We start from the raw sequence: 17,118 nt of genomic DNA on the forward strand, positions 1-17,118 counted from the left end.
TTAACTAAAGAGCTCCAAAATAATTAATCAGCCCCTATAATTTATACTCTTAGTAAGAGTAGTTTTTGGTTACAACATTTTGGCATACACAGATCAGATCACAAATACAATGCAAAGAATAACAAAACCTTTACTTTGAAAGCTAAACTAAAACAACAAAGTCTTTGAGCTGAAGCCATCCATAAGCGCATCTATCGCGCATCTTCTCAACTGTCGACGCTGCCATTTCAACCAGAGGCCGGATTCTTGCTACTTCTTTCTCCACAGCCAATCTCTTATCCGCCTCCATCTACAAACAACAGGTTTAAATCTTGGCACTACAAATGCAAATGCAAAGACAAGTCAAAAATCATACCTTGCTAATGCAGCGCACCGTGTCTAATGTGTAGCAAAAGTATGTCAGCTGTCTATATAAATCTGCTTCCGTGTACTGATTGATGTAAAATAAAAGCCCAAAATTTCAGTTTCTCTTTCTTTCTTTTCGAAAATGGTATGAAGAAGAAGAGTCTTTAAAGGTTAAAATACCTTTCTGATGAGGTGTCCATTACAGCGAGGATAGTTTGGACAAGTCGTTCCTCTCTCGGAATCCCCTTGTGCACGAAGATTCACACCGCGTGTAGTGTAGTTGCACGTTTCATCATCACACTATAAAAAACAAAGTTTAGCAGACAATAATATGTCGCACCCTTCAAGTCCATTTTCAGCAAGTTTCATATATTAGTTCAAGTAAATACCATCATCAGGCCCTTGTAATATATCGAGACGAATCTTTCGGCTTGTCTTTTCACCTGATAAAAACAGGAGAGTCAGCTAGCTGGGAGGGAGTGATTCCTAACAAATCCTACTCAAGAGGCTTCTGATGAGCTTTCAACCCGAATACAATGTATACACGGTTTAGTAGTATAATTTTATGTAGTTTTAGTAAAAGAATTTCTAGCTTCCACTAGATTGAAACCCTTAAAAAACTAGTAAATCTTTGTAGTTCCCATTTTCACATATGCTGACCTAAACAAACACAAAAAAATAAAATAAAAACTATACCTGGTTAGCTATAGTGGCAGGAGTTATTTTCCCAGCATCTCCTTCTGGGCACCTTGGACAGCACAATTTGTGCCAGAAATTATCAGATCCTGCTTGCACATCTTCTGGTTTGGTATTGATATACGTACAAACTGAGGTCAATATTGGCGAGCATCCAAAGGTGCCCGAGCAGCTTGGGCACGATAAAACCAAAGGTTCACAACCACGATATCTGCAATTTAGACAATCAATAGAATCCAATATGATTCTGGTAATACTCACTTTTTACTGAAGATATATTACATCTATTTTAATTTACATCACCACATATGCAGCAGATCTTAATAAACGACAATCTCTATCTGATCATTGAGCATCTAGAGCATATCACAGACAGAACTAACTTCATATCAAGACACACACCTCTCTTCATCATCCAATACAAATGATAGCAAGCTGGATGGATCGTTGCTGGAAGAATCAATTGATTTATTCTGGAACTGAGAATTTAGATGCAACACAGTTTAGCAGGATATAACCAAATTAAAAAGATGCATATGCATACATGTGTATATCATGAAGCGAGACATGGAGATGTCATTAACCTTTGATGAGTCAAGCCCCAAACAATCAGCCAAACGCGCTGGACTTGTACCTTGAATCGATGCACATAGACGAGATATTACGGGGTGAATCTGCAACATTTTGTTGAATATTTTAGGCGATATAAGATGCAGCATTCTGAAAGAACCAGTAATAGCATCTTATTTTAGCAAAGGCAGAGCAATACCTGCTGGGCTAGGTAATAGTCAATGTCAACAATCCAGTTTCCATTGTCCTTTTTCAGTTCATCAGGATGTCTTGCTCGCTGGGCGATTCCAACTGACGAAGTAGAACCAGTTCCCTACAAGTACACATGCGATAAGTTATGTCTTACTGTGTAAATGTGCAGAAGCTAAGTTCAAATATACATGTGTTAAGAGTATAGAAAGAAAAGCTGATAAGCGCTATATGCCAGACCTGCTCACAGCAAATGACATAAGGTACTGTATCTCCAGCAGAACAACCAGTCGCGTAACCACTTCTCTTCAGTCTAAGTGCTACCTGAAAACCATGGAAGAGATATTTCACATGATGATACTGAATGAATTGAATTAATAGTGTTATGCTTTCAACTTACCTCTACATGAGGCTGACTTCTGGAATCAGGATATGCTTCAGGTGGTTTGGTTAGTGTCTTTGTGATCACATATTTTTCGAGTGGTATTTGTCCATTCCTCATTTCCTCTTGTATCTGCAGTTTCATACAACCAGCATTGCTCAAGGCTTTCATATAAACCTCCAAAACATCCTCTAATAATAGTCTCAGTACCTAAAACCTTGATATTAGGTGAGAACATACAAACAAGTTCAAAGGAAGTACCTTCATGAGGGAGTTGTGTATAACTTCAACAACATCATCACAGGAACTGCAAAATTAGAAGCAGACATTCAGAGACAATTAAACAAGCAAATTCAGACTCATGCACCTAAGTAAGAGAAGGTGCCAAGCAACTGACCCGCCAGATAATATCTGACTGAGACAAAAATCTCCTAATTCCTTAGACAGCAAACTCCAGTCACGGCGAACCATATCAAGACCTTTGCGCTCAATGACCTGTATTAAAACCAGAAGAACAGGACGCTCTAGGTTAAAACTCCAGTCATGATGATAGCAATTTTATAATGAAAGAAAGAGAAGGATGCTCTAGGTGAAAAAAAACCCAGAAAACTATATAGAAGGATACCTCAACCAATGCACCATCCTTCAATTGCATTTTGACGGCTGCATATTTCTTCTTCTTGAGCAAAAGCATTCTTTTGTACAAGCCATCAAGATCAATCTCAAGGCACTTATATTTCTTGTTCACCTATCAATTCAAGTTTATGCGGTTCAGCACAGAAATAGATGAAAAACATCCTATTGATCAAGATTCCTGGTTATTTCCTAATTCAAGGTTTAAGTTTTAAAATGTTTAATGAGAACAAAAAGTAAAATCCAGTAAACACTATTTATATGATTCAGTTACACAGTAATTCATGAGTTCAGTCCTAGACTCCCACGAAACAGGTACAAAACATACCTCCTGAATGACCTTCCCCGCTATCGATTTAGCTTTTCCAATATCATCAAGTCCACTATATATCATAATTGAATCCGTGTCTCCATAAATAACCTGCTTAGATGAAACAAATATGAAGGGTCGCAGTGTGCATTAGATTAAAAGTGACAACCCAATTAGTAGAAAACCAAGCAATCTGGTGCAAGTACTGACCTCTAAGTTTAGAGTATTTTGTACAAGATCAACAGTGCTCTGTAAAATCTCCCTTCCCTGCGAAAAGACACGCAAGTCAGAAAATAACATTTCCATTTCCAATCAGTTTTCAGTTAACAAACTTCTCACTTGTAATGTTGTTAGTTCTGCTAAGGGTTTTGCATAGAATCTTGAGTTGGAGAATCCCAGACACCCGTACATGCTGTGCAACAATTAGTTGAAAAAATGAATAGGTAGAAACGATTAGAGACACAAATAACATTAAGAATAAAGTAAAGAAGAAAAAACCTGTTGGCAGTCAGCTTTAGAGCTTGCTGCTGTATGTCGAGTTGTTTAACTTTGGGACCGGTTGCTGTTTTTAACCATGATTTTACCATTCTTCTTCTCTCGACCAAATTCCTAAGCAACTGCACAAGTGCAGTAATTCAGTACAAGATTATATTTAAATGTGCATAAATTAATGCTAATGAATAAATACACAAGGTGTTAGATGAATATTGATAGAAATCCATAGGGTCTCCTCCCATTCTAAAACCAATTGGTGATAGGAGGAATGACTCATGAAACTTATTTGGTAGTTTCAATTCTTTCTTTACACCGATGTGGGATATTGTTATTGTTATTTTCATTTCGCCAACAAATTTTAATGTGGGAGGATATGTCTATGTTACTATATTTATAATGTCTTTTACCTCCGGTAGTACTCCCATTTTGTTACTAGAGGGTAGGTGGGGAAGCGATCCATCAGGAGATCTTTCAACAGTAGTAAAGCAAATATTGTATTCCTGAAAAAAAAGAGAAAGAAATTTGGAAAGACACTTCAACATCCAGTAAATGGAAATTGAGGAAGATGATTTTAGTTATAAAGCAGGGTTCATGCTTTAGATGGGTTTATAGGAGTAAAGAAATGCTACTGACCTGAATAATAGAAGGGTAGAGACTGTTGAAATCCAGAAGTAATATATATTTGTCATAGAGTCCTTTCTTTGGCTCCAGCACTAATCCACCTGAATAGGAAGGTCCCTTCTTGGTCTTTCCATGAGAATCTTCTGGAGCCTCATCAAAATTTGTGTCATCAGGATCATTCTCTATGCTCTCGATGCCAGCACTAGTTTTACGCTTTATAGTCTTTGTATCTTTGGATTGAGCAGAAAATTTGTCTGGAACAATAAACTTCCTGGCATGAAATGAATGCAACAAAAGATATTCGACTCTTTGAGCCCTTGCCCCCTGAAATTTGACAAAGCAGTCCAATTTGTGAAGTTTTTAGTAAAAATGAATAATATATGATGATATTTATTCTTAATTCACAACAAACTTCACCTGGAGAGTTTTATGCCAAAGATTTCCACTGATGTTAGTCAATTGACGTGTCAAGGGAAGAACACTCAGATGGAACATGAGTGCCATCGATAACCATGCATCTGTTTCCCCGTACTCAATCTGAAAAATGTGTTATATAAACTGTAGTATTAGATTAACCGTTGCAATTTAATACATTCTGAGACAAGTTAATTTGGATCATCTTTGGCCGATGCAAACCTAAATTCTGGAATCATTGCATTTTTTATACCATGATACACACTAAAAGCTAAAAGAAACAAGGCCAAGATTTCAAACAGAGCATGTACTTACAAGTTCCATAAGTGATCCAGAACTTTGAAACATCTTTGGGATATCATGTGGATTAATTTCCTTACGGTCCTTATCTAGCTGTGTTTTTGCTAGTTGTGTCAGGGAGTAGCTCACCTGGAATAAGCAAAAGCAAAATAAACTGTAAGAGACAATAGATTCACTAACTAAAGACAATAAATGAACACACCTCTTTTAATAGGTCCCGCGAACAAATGTATGTATCACATAAGAGACGCCCGGCAATGCAGGACATGATTCCTGGACTTGCTCCTGAACCAAATACTGAATTCCCCTTTTTCTGAAGTTTGGGCATGGTAGAGCGTTTAAGACGGCCTATTTTAGACCACATGTTGCTGGGAACCCTGCAAGCCTACGAGATGAAACATGTGACAGGAAATCTCCATAAATTATCTCATAGAAAATGCAAATGATGAGACCAGTGATAAAAGGAAGATAACATAATCTAACTAAAATATAAAAATACTAAGAATAGCAATTTTTAGGAGCAAAGTAGTTTATTTTCTATTAAAAAGATAAATAGTATCCGGTTCTTTAAAAAAAATGCCCTGCGACAATGAACAACAAAAAAGAAGGTTCGAAGTACAAGAGTCCAGGAACTAGATAATTTTAATTGTATTTTACAAATTCAAAAACATATGCTAAAGGATGCATAAATACCTGAACTCTGTGGAGAAGAACATCCAGGTCAAATCCAGATATATTGTGCCCAACTAGAACATCACTATCTAATGTGTGCAACTCAATCATCAGACGATTTAATAGAGCCCTTTCACTGTGCCAAATAATAGAGGAGTGAGTGGAAGATCAATAAATGTAAATACCATGACAAAACGTTAAAAGTTGATCTATGGATAGTAAAGTGAAACCTCAGGTACAATTGTCAACACAACTTACCTGCTCTCATAGCAAATAACATTTGACCGTGCCTTTGTATTTCTGTCAGCTGCCTCCTTAGTAAAACCCATAGGAAATATGCCTCCCTCAAGTTTGCGCACGACAGTAAAACGGCTAAGCATACCTGGACGGGTCCAGTCTGAGATATCCATAGGAGTATCAATCTGGAGGATTCAACAATCATTTAATAGATGTGCTTTTATGAATATTGTAAATTAATTGCTTGTTCAGTCAGTTTTTTTCAAAAGCAGCCTAATCAGCCAGCAGGACTACATCTACTTTATTCAGCTATAATAGACTGTATCTTATGGTGTGGATTGTGGAAATCACTAAAGCCAAGCAAACTTATATAATGAGAGACTGCATTGTGACATACCTTGGCCCTGTGGCAGCAAATGACAGAGGCAGAGACAATTTCATTTACATTCTGCTTCTCATTGATAATAGTTTTCAAATTTATAGCTGTAACCACTACTGGGGGAATCTCTGAGACAGTCTTTGATGAAGTTGAAACGTGAATGTCCTTTGCAAAATCAATAGTAACCTCAAACTTACACCAGCTCACCTGTTCAAATCGATAAACAAACAGAAAATCACATAATGAGCACAGCAGGGTGAGATTATGCAACATTTATAAGAGTTAAAAGGCTCACTCGTTGAGAAGTTGTGCAGCTGGAGAATTTTGAGATTGATAGCCACAATGGTCCCTTTATTTTCCTTTTAATTAGAAACATTTCCAGCCCACTGCAAACAACATCAACTATTAGAACACTTTCTTCAGTAAGAGAGGCTGAGATGGCCATATATATTTAGTATCCACATAAGCTTTATCACAAATAAATTTACCGCAAAACTGAATTCGAACATAATTTTTGGGAATTTTATTTCCAGTAAGATCACAGACGCAAACATTGTTAGGGAGTGGCTGATTTACTAAATTATGAGCAAACAAAAAGTATGAAGATAAATACTGTGCGCCAGGTGTGATCGAAAATTATCCATGCAAGTCTTGCCACTACATGATCAAAGATGGTTATCAAAAGTTATGCGTAAGCACTACTAAAAAAGGATCATCAAGGTATTGCAGCACCCAGAATGAGACATCATTTTTAATACCTATTATGAGTTCCAAGCAAAGCACGGAAGTTGTTCCCTTTGAGATCTGATGGAAGTGGGGTATCCTGAAGGGACAAATACCATTGACGTGAATTACAAGTAACCCAATAATTTAGGACGAGGTATGCGCAAAAATGGTTGCCACTCAATCTCCAAGAACAACGAGATACAGCTTAGAGAATTTAAATTCAAGAAAGAACAGATTATACCAAATGAGTTTTACTATACCTTGAATGGATAATTGATCTTTAGAAAATAATTCTCCCCGTGGGGTATGTCTGTTCGTTCAAATGCATAGTTTCTCTGGGAAAGAAGTAAATAACCACATAATATTAGGATTTGAGAGCTAAGCATAATAGCAGTACTATTCTATTACCTAGTACTAAATAACAGAACAAGATATCATTTTCGTAACCTTCAGAATTCAAGTGCAGCAAATGGTCTTTAGCAATTAGCACCATATTTGCTATTTTACAAACCTTGACAAGTGCCATTCTGAAAGTTGAGACATTCCGTTGCAATAACTCCTTTGTTATTTCAGCCTTCAGTTCTGACACCGACTCCTAAAAAAAGAAATATAATCAGCAAGAGTACAAATACATAAAAAAAATATGGCAGTTACATGGAATGTTAGTACATGCAGTTTAGCTCGTAGTCTGGCTTGAGAAGTCATGAGGGATTTTTGTGACTCTTCTAGATCTTTCTCTATCTCTGCAAGCTTTTCACCATTCATACCATGCTTTGCCATTTTATCCTTAGAAGTCACGATGGATGTTTGTGAATCTTCAATTTCCTTTTCAAGCACAATAACTGCCTCGTTGTGAATTAAAGAAACAGTTGGGACTGCATAAACGCATCTCTGCATATTCCTCACAACTGCGCAACAGCTATGGTATGTACCTCCTGATTTGACCTTGATTACCATAACCATCATAAGATGTCAACTTATTAATTGCAGTTGTCAATATCTTTTAAAAAAATTGATATATGCTAAGTAGCACAAATGAAACCAGCTATATGAGTGCACATGAATGATTTTGCCAAGATATGACGATGAAGGGAAAAGTTAGCCTGATAAAATTTTGTGTAGTCTAGCCACATTTCAGAAGGAGACCATCTCAAGCATTCACAAAGACCGACATGAAACCAATAACATATAACAGGTACACCATGAAAATACATAGAGCTTAACAGAGAGCTTGCAAAAATCAGAAGTACATATACTCTGTTCTAAAAGTTATTAATAGAGAAATAAATAAATAAATAGATTCATCCCTGGTTAATTGTCTTGGTTTCTACCCTCAAAACGTAAAAGAAAATAAAAGGATGGAATCAACCAGATATGAAAAGCAAATGTTAATATATTACAATTCATCTGAAGATATCTGTCATCTCAAAGACCAGCAATAAAAATGTATAAAAGAGAAGGAGAATAACTACAGTAAGATTAACACAGCAATATTGACAACTTTGTCGAAGCCTAATATAAGGAGGGTGTTTGGCTAAGGTTATTTTATACTCCCTCTGACCACCAATAAGTGTCCCATTTTGCCATTTTCGTCCGTCCATCACTACAAGTCCCATTTACCCTTTACCAATTTGGTTAATGGACCGCACATTCCACTAACTTTATTCCACTCACATTTCATTATAAAACTAATATATAAAAGTAGGACCCACCTTCCACGAACCTTTTCTCACCCACTTTCTATTACATTTCTTACAACCCATGTCCGGTCAAATGTGGTCTTATAATGGTGGACTGAGGGAGTACAGCTTATAAGATGTTTCAAGAGCTTATAAGATATAATGTCTTAACAGCTTATAAGTTGTGGAAGTGTTTGGATAATTGAGTCTAGACAAAAGTCCATAATTGGCCCCTTAGATTTGCCCCAAAAAAATTTTTGGTCCCAAACAATATGTTTTGGTCCATATTTAATGGTTCATTAAAAATTAATGGTCATTCATATGTTGACCTAATTGATGAGTTAAATATATACCAAGACATTGTCTAGGACCAAAAGCTAACACACTTAAAATGTGTAGTACTAGATAGGTTTTTTTGTGCAAATGTGTACGAAACTAATTTTGGACTTTAAAACGCTGTTGATAGTTATTTTTTTTGCAGAATTGTTAAATATGGACCAAAAAGTTTTTCCAAACAAATATATGGGACCACTTTTAGCAAAGAATATGGAAAAAGATATGGAATTGGAAGTGAACATATTCAAATTAACAAATCATGGTAGAGTTATTTTTATAAAAAGATCGTTGCTTACCATAAAAAAGTAAATGTTGTCTAATAGTCAAAGAGAGTCCACATATCATCATAAAGACAATTCAAACTCAAATACCATCTAACACCATACGTAAATTAGCCCACATTGATAAGAGTACACACGATCAGGACAGTGTAAAGTATAGCATACCTTTCCAAAGAGATAAACATTCCCAGCATTTGCACCATAGATTTCCTCATGAGCATCAAGTATATAAAAAGACAGAGATCCATCGGACTCCACTTCAAAGTCCAATTTCTCCTCACTGCTTCCCTGATTCCCTCCGAGCCCAGTCCCAGTCCCCTTACAATCAACAATACCAGCACTTAGTGCTTGCCACTCTACATTAGCACTCAGAGCTGGATCCTTTGCCTCTTCAAGTTTTGCATTGAGAGAATACACCTTTTTCTCTACCTTCTCCCCTTCACAGTCACTAACCAATAACTCATTTTTCACAGTTTCAATTCTTTCCTCTGTTCCCTCATTTCTCATCATATCAGCTGCATCCAATACTTTCTCGGCATCGATGGAGCTATTACCCTCACCTATGATACTGTTACATTTTTCAGAAGGATCAAAAACCACATCACCGAGGCCGGTGCTAGTCTCATGAAATTCCTTCTTAATCGTATCAGTGTTACTTACAAAAGGCTTCTCAATTTTCACAGGCAAATTACTAGATTTATTCAAACCTAAATTGGTAGAATTGGCTCTCCTTCTCCTCTCCCTATCACTCTCATCAGGCGCAAACTCCGCAATCAAATCATCAACAATGCTATCACACGAAACATTCTTCTGTATATCCTTCTTAAACACGGACGAAGTAAACATATTAGAAATCCTCTGCTTACCCATCAACGCCGCAGCAGAGGCCAACGGAGAAGGTTTCTTCGCCGCTTCCTTATCCGAATTGAGAGCCTTTTTGCTCTTCTTCTTCTTCGACCTCTCCGATTCCCCCTCGGATTCTTCGGAGGACAAGGCGGCGCCGGCAATTGACCAGTCCTCCTCCTGGCCTTCGTCGCCGTACCCTAAGCCGTTGTCGTCGACGATGAAACCCTTGGATTCCTCACGGCGCTTGGCGACTAGTGCCTCGTACTCGTCTTCATCGACGGTGTCGTAGATCGGCTGCTCCATCTTGATCTGGAATCCGGCGGCGTCCTGATCGCGGCGGCGGAGCGCCTTGAGACGCTCGAGAGCTTCTGAGCGGGCCGATGCGACGGCGCCCCGTGCGCGCCGCCGTCCGGATACCGATGGCTCCTCGTCGGACATGGTTGTTTCGTAGAGTCGGTTTGGGTTCAGTAGGCTGAGCTGGGCGGCGTTTTCTGCTTGCTAGATCTGGTCTGGTGTTTAAAGAGAGAGAAAAAAGGGTTAGAAGGAAGTGGCGGGAGTGTGTTTTTTGGCGCCAAATGCTTCATTTCCCTAATCTATTTAACACTTTTTTTAATTAAATAAAAAAAATTATTTTGCTGACTTAAAGTTTTGGAATGTAGTCAAGGGATTCAATATGGGGTGTTCGGTTGGCAAGACTAAATCTCATGATTAAATATGTATCATGTTTGGTTCATAAGATTGACCCCCTCAACTTAATCCTAGATGGATAGTCTCATGATAATTAGTCATAGCCTCCCCCCTCCAACTAAAATAATCCCACAACTTAATCCTAGATGGATAGTCTCATGATAATTAGTCATAGCCTCCCCCTCCAACTAAAATAATCCCACAACTTAATCCTAAATGGATAGTCTCATGATTATTAGTCATGACAACCGAACGCCACCTATATAGATAGATAGTCAATGGTTCTTAACTAGATTCACAGCTTAATAGACTAGAATAAAACATCGAACCAAGTAGACGATTATAGATCCAAAAATTTTGAACCTGAAATTGGTAATCTGATTTTCAATTGATTTATAAAAAATAAAATAAAGCCACTAAGTTTATTCTAACTCATAACCACGTTTTGACAATTTGTTTTAGCTACTTTTTTTTTTGCAGTTGTTTGGTTCATGGGCCAAAATTGGGGAAATTACACGACACATGCAAAATGTTTTAACTTAACATAAATCATATAAAATGTTTTACTCATGTTTTAAGTTTATACATTTAGTTTCTTCTCTATGTATCATCTTGATGCATCTACTATGTCATAAAAAGCATATTAATATTCTGAGGAAAAACTAGTAAGTACAACATTGACCGATAAGGATCACCTACGGCAAAGCGTGATCCATCTCCTAATACACACGCACAAACATTATAAATGATGGTGGGGGTCCATCACTTATGTTTGTGAGTTGGATCACGATTTGTCGTAGGTGATCCTCTCCGAACATTGACTTATTTTACTTACTTACTTATTTCGTTCCAATTTATTGTTTTAAAAGGAATCTAACCTTACTTCTTCGCCGGAATACAACAGAACATGCCCCAACGGCCCAACCTCTCTTCTCCCAGGGGTTCCAAAAATCAACAAACCTCTCATCTTCTCTTTTCGATGGATTCACAAGAAATTTCAACAAATATGGTTTAGAGTTTGGACACATTTATGTAGGGAACGTTGGAAAAAAAATCACAAAACCGATTGGGGATGGCTGCTGTGAAGATTTCGAAAGGAGTAGGGGATCTCACGATTTGCTTCTTAATTTCAGACCCATAGCTTTTCCTACTTCTCTAACAGTGTTTTACATGTTATTTCTTTAGGGTTCGATTGGTAGGTTTTGTAGGCTTTTATTAAGTTTCCGCAAATTTGACTTTTTTTATTAGTAAACTAGATTAGCACAGCTTGATTGCTGTTTGGTAGAAATATTATGTTAATTAATACATTGTTTGGTAGAAATTTGGCTGCAACTTGCAAAAATGATATCATACACAGTGTTGCCAATTATACCCTTGGTTTTTCACCCGAAATGACTCCATAGCCCTCCTTCGTCCTTGCGTATCTTCAACATGGTGCGGAGATCTTTCTGGTTTGGTGCCATCTCCTTCCAATTTCAGCATATAAACAGATGCTAACCAATATACAAAGAAAATCGAATTCTAACTCAAACATCAAAATGCTCCATTTGATCCTCATTTCAGCACTAAAGCTGCTTGACTAACTCTCTACATATTTAACCATTCCATTCTACACTACTTGGTGAGAATATGAGAAGGCCAAGAATCAGACGACGAAGGGTAACGTGCTCGCGGTTTGCTCACACCAGAGGGAACCTTAGGCCCATCCATACCTGGGAAGGAGTTACCGAAGCCTTGGAGTTGTGGCTCGTGATGCAATGGCACGACCAGCGCAGGACCAACGACAGGGGCTGCCGCCTCTGAGGCATGCCCGATGAGTGGAATTGCAACATGGCCTTCGGGTAACTATGCTTTCGATGGTTGAGAAACATGTGCGTTTGAACAGATAGCCCTCTCGTCTATTTCTCTCTTCAGCCCCTTCACTTGAGCATCCAAACCAGAAGCTTCCTCGACGGGGTCATTCTTCTCAGCTGTGATCTGACACCACAGTTCACACACCAAGATTGCTCAGGTAGTATTCCAAGAATTGAAAGACACCAAATTTTGTGAATCAGTTTGATTAACAAAGTAGGAAACACAATTCTAAGAATGTGAATCAATCATGTTTATTTAAGTAACAAAGAGGGAACACAAACAAATAAGGATTCATCTAAAAAATGCATCAGTCAAGATCTTATATAATTATATTCCGATAAGAGAGTTGCATTCTCCTTTTTCAGGCTGTCCATCTGAGTAACCAATTCGCCGAGGAGACGGATCATCTCTCTCAGCATAGTTGCCTCGCCGTTGTTCTGATGATCCACATCTGAATTGCATTCATAACGATAACAATCCTCAAACTAACATCACACAAACTGTGATTCAAACTGAAATTGAGGTTCATACAAACTCTGAATCCGCAGATGGAGAAGCACCAGTAAGAAAGTGAGTACATAAACAACACAGCCACTTGCAGATCATGAGAACCAACATATCAACACAGAGTTTCATACGCAACACAACTAATGAATTACCCTTTCCAAATAAAACATCGGACACCCCTACATCCAACTTCAGCAAAATAACGGCGAGTACAATATCACGTCCAAATTAAGTACAAATCAACAACTACAAGGCCAGATATCAAACTCATTTTCAAACACCACAGATTTTTACACAACAAGTAAATCAATTTCTACTCAGATCTGAATAATGTATTACTCCCAAAAATTTGAAATTAAAACTAGGGACAAATAAGCGATTCCGGTTAAGGCTTACCTTCGGTGGTCGGATCGCTCAAATTACAGCCGCGAAGGAGGAGCTCGTGCTGCAAAATCTGTGTTTGTTGAGATCAGAAATCAGAAGGGGCAAATCGGGGATAAAAAACAACAACATCGAATCGGTCAATCTGAGAAAACGTAATACCTCAAAATTTCTGGTATAAGGATTTGCTGGTGCCGCTGATAATTTTGCCAAAATTGGTGAGATCCGAGAAATTACTACCGGGTTCTGAGATTACAGCGTCTGCTACCAAACAGAGAAGAAGGTGAGTTGTTGACCAAGTACGTGGGTTTTTATGAGCTATTATGAGATTGTAATGCCTACCAATCACACCCTTAGAATATTATGCTTTTGTGACATAATAGAAGATACATAGTGAGGAAACTAACGATGTTAAGAAGGATTTAACGGAATGTATAAACTTATAACATTAGTAAAACATTTTGTATGATTTATGTTAAGTTAAAATATTTTATACTACTAAATTAAAACAATGATGAAATATTTTGAATATGTTGTGCAATTTGAATTTCCCCGCCAAAACCTACATCAAAAGATTTTCAGCTTTTGAACTGGACTATCATGAGATATTCCATTATTAGTAGCAAGAGCATTCAAATGACGGGGTAATTACACCATACATACAAAATGTTCTACTAATGTTACAAATTAGTACAAAAAGTTTTAAGTTTGCATATATCATACAAAAAATTTAATTAGTGTTACATGTTGATACGCTCCATCTAAATTAGTTTAACACTATTAGTTTTCTTATTTCTAAGTATGTTAACTTCATCTAGTTCACTATACTTTACTGCATCCGGTTAGATAATGAAAAATTTATTCCTCATTATTGAATGTATATATTGATATGCTTTAGATGTGTCATTAAATTATAGTATCCCCTTTTGAGAGTTCAGCTGGTTTCATTCATATCCATGAATGTATTTCCATTTGTGTTGGCCATTGGTAACATTTATTTGTACGGATTAGGAGAAGTGAAGTTGAATATGTAACACAAATGTATCTCCATTTGTGTTCCCATCGGTGACATAACTAACGGTGTTAAACTAATTTAAATGGAACATATCAACATGAAACACTAATTAAACATTTGTATGATATATAGTATAAACTTAAAACTTTTTGTACTAATTTGTAACATTGGTAAAACATTTTGTACGTGTGGTGTAATTACCCCTCAAATGACCTCATTCACACCCAACTAATCAAACTACCCGAAGTACAACTTTATAGCACAATACAGAATTTGAGACAAGTTAAGGCTTGCCCAATCGCAGCATTTGTAGAACGTTGCTTAGCCTGCCAACAGGTGAAGGTATTACATCAACGACCGCATGGAAAATTACAACCGCTGGAGATACCCGAGTGGAAATGGGAGCACATCGCCATGGATTTTGTGACGGCCTTGCCAAAGACCCTAAGTGGGAACACCGCAATTTGGGTGATTATAGACCGACTTACCAAGAGTGCGCATTTCATACCGATTCCGGTAACCCATGGATCGAGCAAGCTAGCTCGGATCTACATAAAGGAGATCGTGCGATTGCACGGAGTCCCAGTGACAATTACGTCCGATCGTGACCCGAAGTTCACATCGAAATTTTGGATTAGTCTACAGCGCGAGCTAGGAACGCAACTGAATTTCAGCACGGCATTTCACCCGCAATCTGATGGGCAATCCGAGAGGACGATCCAAACTCTCGAGGATATGTTGAGAGCCGTAGTGCTCGACCGAGGTGGAAGTTGGGAGACCGTACTACCGCTGATTGAATTTGCATACAATAACAACTTCCAAGCAACGATCAACATGGCGCCATATGAAGCCTTATATGGAAGAAAATGTAGATCGCCGCTCTACTGGGACGAAGTTGGCGAGCGACGGGTGCTAGGACCCGATGCAGTCGAGGAAATGATTGAAGTCGTACGACAAATTCGTGCTAGAATAAAGGAAGCTCAGGACAGACAAAAGTCATACGCTGACGTCCGACGAACCGACCTACAATTCCAAGCCGGTGATAAAGTCTTTCTCAAAGTGTCCCCGTCGAAAGGGATAACACGTTTTGGTGTGAAAGGAAAATTGAAACCACGTTTTATCGGGCCTTACGAAATTCTAGAAGGAATAGGACCCGTAGCCTATCGATTGGCGCTACCGCCAAGTCTTGCAAACGTGCACAACGTCTTTCACGTATCGCAGTTGCGAAAATATGTGTTCGATCCGAAGCACGTGATTCACTACGAAGAAGTCGCGTTGAATTCCGACTTGAGCTATGAAGAGAGACCCCAAATGATCTTGGACCGGAAGGTTCAGAATTTGAGAAATAAATCCATTGCTAGCGTGAAAGTGCTATGGAGGAACCACGATTATGAAGAAGCCACGTGGGAGCTTGAGGACAAGATGAAGGAACTGTACCCGGAACTTTTTCCATGAGGTACCAAATTTCGGGACGAAATTTCTTTTAAGGGTGGTGGAATGTAACGCCCCACTTTTTCAAACCCTAATTTTCGGGTTATAAAATTTTTGCATTAAATGCCTTAAATGCTATGATATGTGAATTATTTGATGAGTGATTAATTGCATAGTGTCTTTGTGACCTAATTGCGTATGAGAATGGAGTTTGAGTTGAATAGTCAACTTGTTGAAATGTTGACGTGGCTATTGAATAGTCAAAGATGGGAAAAATATGACGTGGCCGTTGAAAGGTCAATGCGTTGAGAAAAAGAAGAGAAAGTGAAGAGATGATTGATTTGAATATGTGAATTTTTGATGCGGAGTAATATAATTGTGGGGAATTATTTTTATTTTGCTAAGGGATGAGTGAGAAAAATAATAGGAGCATTTATTTAAATCATGTGGAATTTTCGGCCACTATCTTTATTGGAGAAGAAATAATATTATTCTTGGATTTAATTATTTGTTTGAGATAATTATCCAAATTAAATCCAAAGTCCAAATACTCTATAATTCCTACATGGAATTTTCGAAATTGTCACCTTTGATATTCATGAGATTTTCGAAAATCTCATCTAGAAGGGAGAGAGAAATTATTTGTTATTTTATTGATTCCTTATTTATTCTATTCCATGAATAAATATAAATATGCTAAAATATCCTAGCATATCTTGCCATATCTAAGAAGATCTTACCATATCCTAATTAAATTAGGATTTGATTTTGAATCCCTTTGGAGAAGTCAAAAATACACGCCACTTTTCCTATTATTTGGGGAGTTTAAATAATTATTCTTGCTCCGTGATATATTATTCTACTCCGTAAAATATCTGAATTAAATCATAGGCTAATTATTTAAGCCTAATTTTCGAAAATCCTCTTTCTTCTCAACCAATTCAACGCCACTTCCCCAATATCTCTCCCAAATCTTTTATTTATTTAATTATTGGGATATTATTTGTGACTCTATAAATAGGAGAGAAACCCTAACCCTAGAGATCACAAAACCGGCGCCTCCCACTCCCAAAAATTTCGAAATCTTCTCTCCCACATTCTCCAAGTTTTCTTCAAGTTTTCTTCAAGATTT

At 37.6% G+C, this 17,118-nt stretch overlaps 2 protein-coding genes across 2 annotated transcripts; both read right to left on the minus strand.

Moving 5' to 3' along the window:
* Positions 1–10,655, minus strand: LOC125197019 (DNA polymerase alpha catalytic subunit). The gene is made up of 31 exons (XM_048095708.1): positions 9,431–10,655; positions 7,639–7,914; positions 7,481–7,564; positions 7,230–7,304; positions 7,002–7,066; positions 6,539–6,629; positions 6,262–6,450; positions 5,886–6,049; positions 5,649–5,763; positions 5,158–5,340; positions 4,971–5,084; positions 4,659–4,778; positions 4,254–4,565; positions 4,028–4,120; positions 3,624–3,742; positions 3,465–3,537; positions 3,336–3,392; positions 3,144–3,236; positions 2,808–2,930; positions 2,580–2,677; positions 2,444–2,489; positions 2,201–2,314; positions 2,041–2,124; positions 1,811–1,924; positions 1,626–1,715; positions 1,444–1,520; positions 1,042–1,252; positions 735–788; positions 526–645; positions 356–430; positions 1–289 (listed from the first exon to the last, which is right to left on the minus strand). Exons 1-31 carry the CDS (start codon positions 10,547–10,549, stop codon positions 143–145), a joined length of 4,695 nt encoding a protein of 1,564 aa, XP_047951665.1. The 5' UTR covers positions 10,550–10,655; the 3' UTR covers positions 1–142.
* A 1,646-nt stretch (positions 10,656–12,301) lies between these two features.
* LOC125192189 (transcription factor bHLH47-like) lies at positions 12,302–13,792 on the minus strand. Its single transcript, XM_048089705.1, has 4 exons — positions 13,703–13,792; positions 13,556–13,613; positions 12,976–13,103; positions 12,302–12,775 (listed from the first exon to the last, which is right to left on the minus strand). Exons 3-4 carry the CDS (start codon positions 13,069–13,071, stop codon positions 12,644–12,646), a joined length of 228 nt encoding a protein of 75 aa, XP_047945662.1. The 5' UTR covers positions 13,072–13,103; positions 13,556–13,613; positions 13,703–13,792; the 3' UTR covers positions 12,302–12,643.
* Between the last annotated feature and the right edge of the window lie 3,326 nt (positions 13,793–17,118).

Source organism: Salvia hispanica, chromosome 6, assembly GCF_023119035.1.
Source record: "Salvia hispanica cultivar TCC Black 2014 chromosome 6, UniMelb_Shisp_WGS_1.0, whole genome shotgun sequence".
In the NCBI taxonomy this organism is placed as follows: domain Eukaryota; kingdom Viridiplantae; phylum Streptophyta; class Magnoliopsida; order Lamiales; family Lamiaceae; genus Salvia; species Salvia hispanica.

What these genes read in the sequence shown, in the direction of transcription:
- LOC125197019 (XM_048095708.1), bottom strand. Translation starts at nt 10,549, where the DNA reads ATGTCCGACGAGGAGCCATCGGTATCCGGACGGCGGCGCGCACGGGGC. An exon ending in GACTACGAGCTAAACTGCAT is followed by an intron (nt 7,565 to 7,638) that starts GTACTAACATTC and finishes TTCTTTTTTTAG; the next exon opens with GAGTCGGTGTCAGAACTGAA. An exon ending in AAATGGGAGTACTACCGGAG is followed by an intron (nt 3,743 to 4,027) that starts GTAAAAGACATT and finishes GCACTTGTGCAG; the next exon opens with TTGCTTAGGAATTTGGTCGA.
- LOC125192189 (XM_048089705.1), bottom strand. Translation starts at nt 13,071, where the DNA reads ATGCTGAGAGAGATGATCCGTCTCCTCGGCGAATTGGTTACTCAGATG. An exon ending in TCTTATCGGAATATAATTAT is followed by an intron (nt 12,776 to 12,975) that starts ATAAGATCTTGA and finishes CTGTGGTGTCAG; the next exon opens with ATCACAGCTGAGAAGAATGA.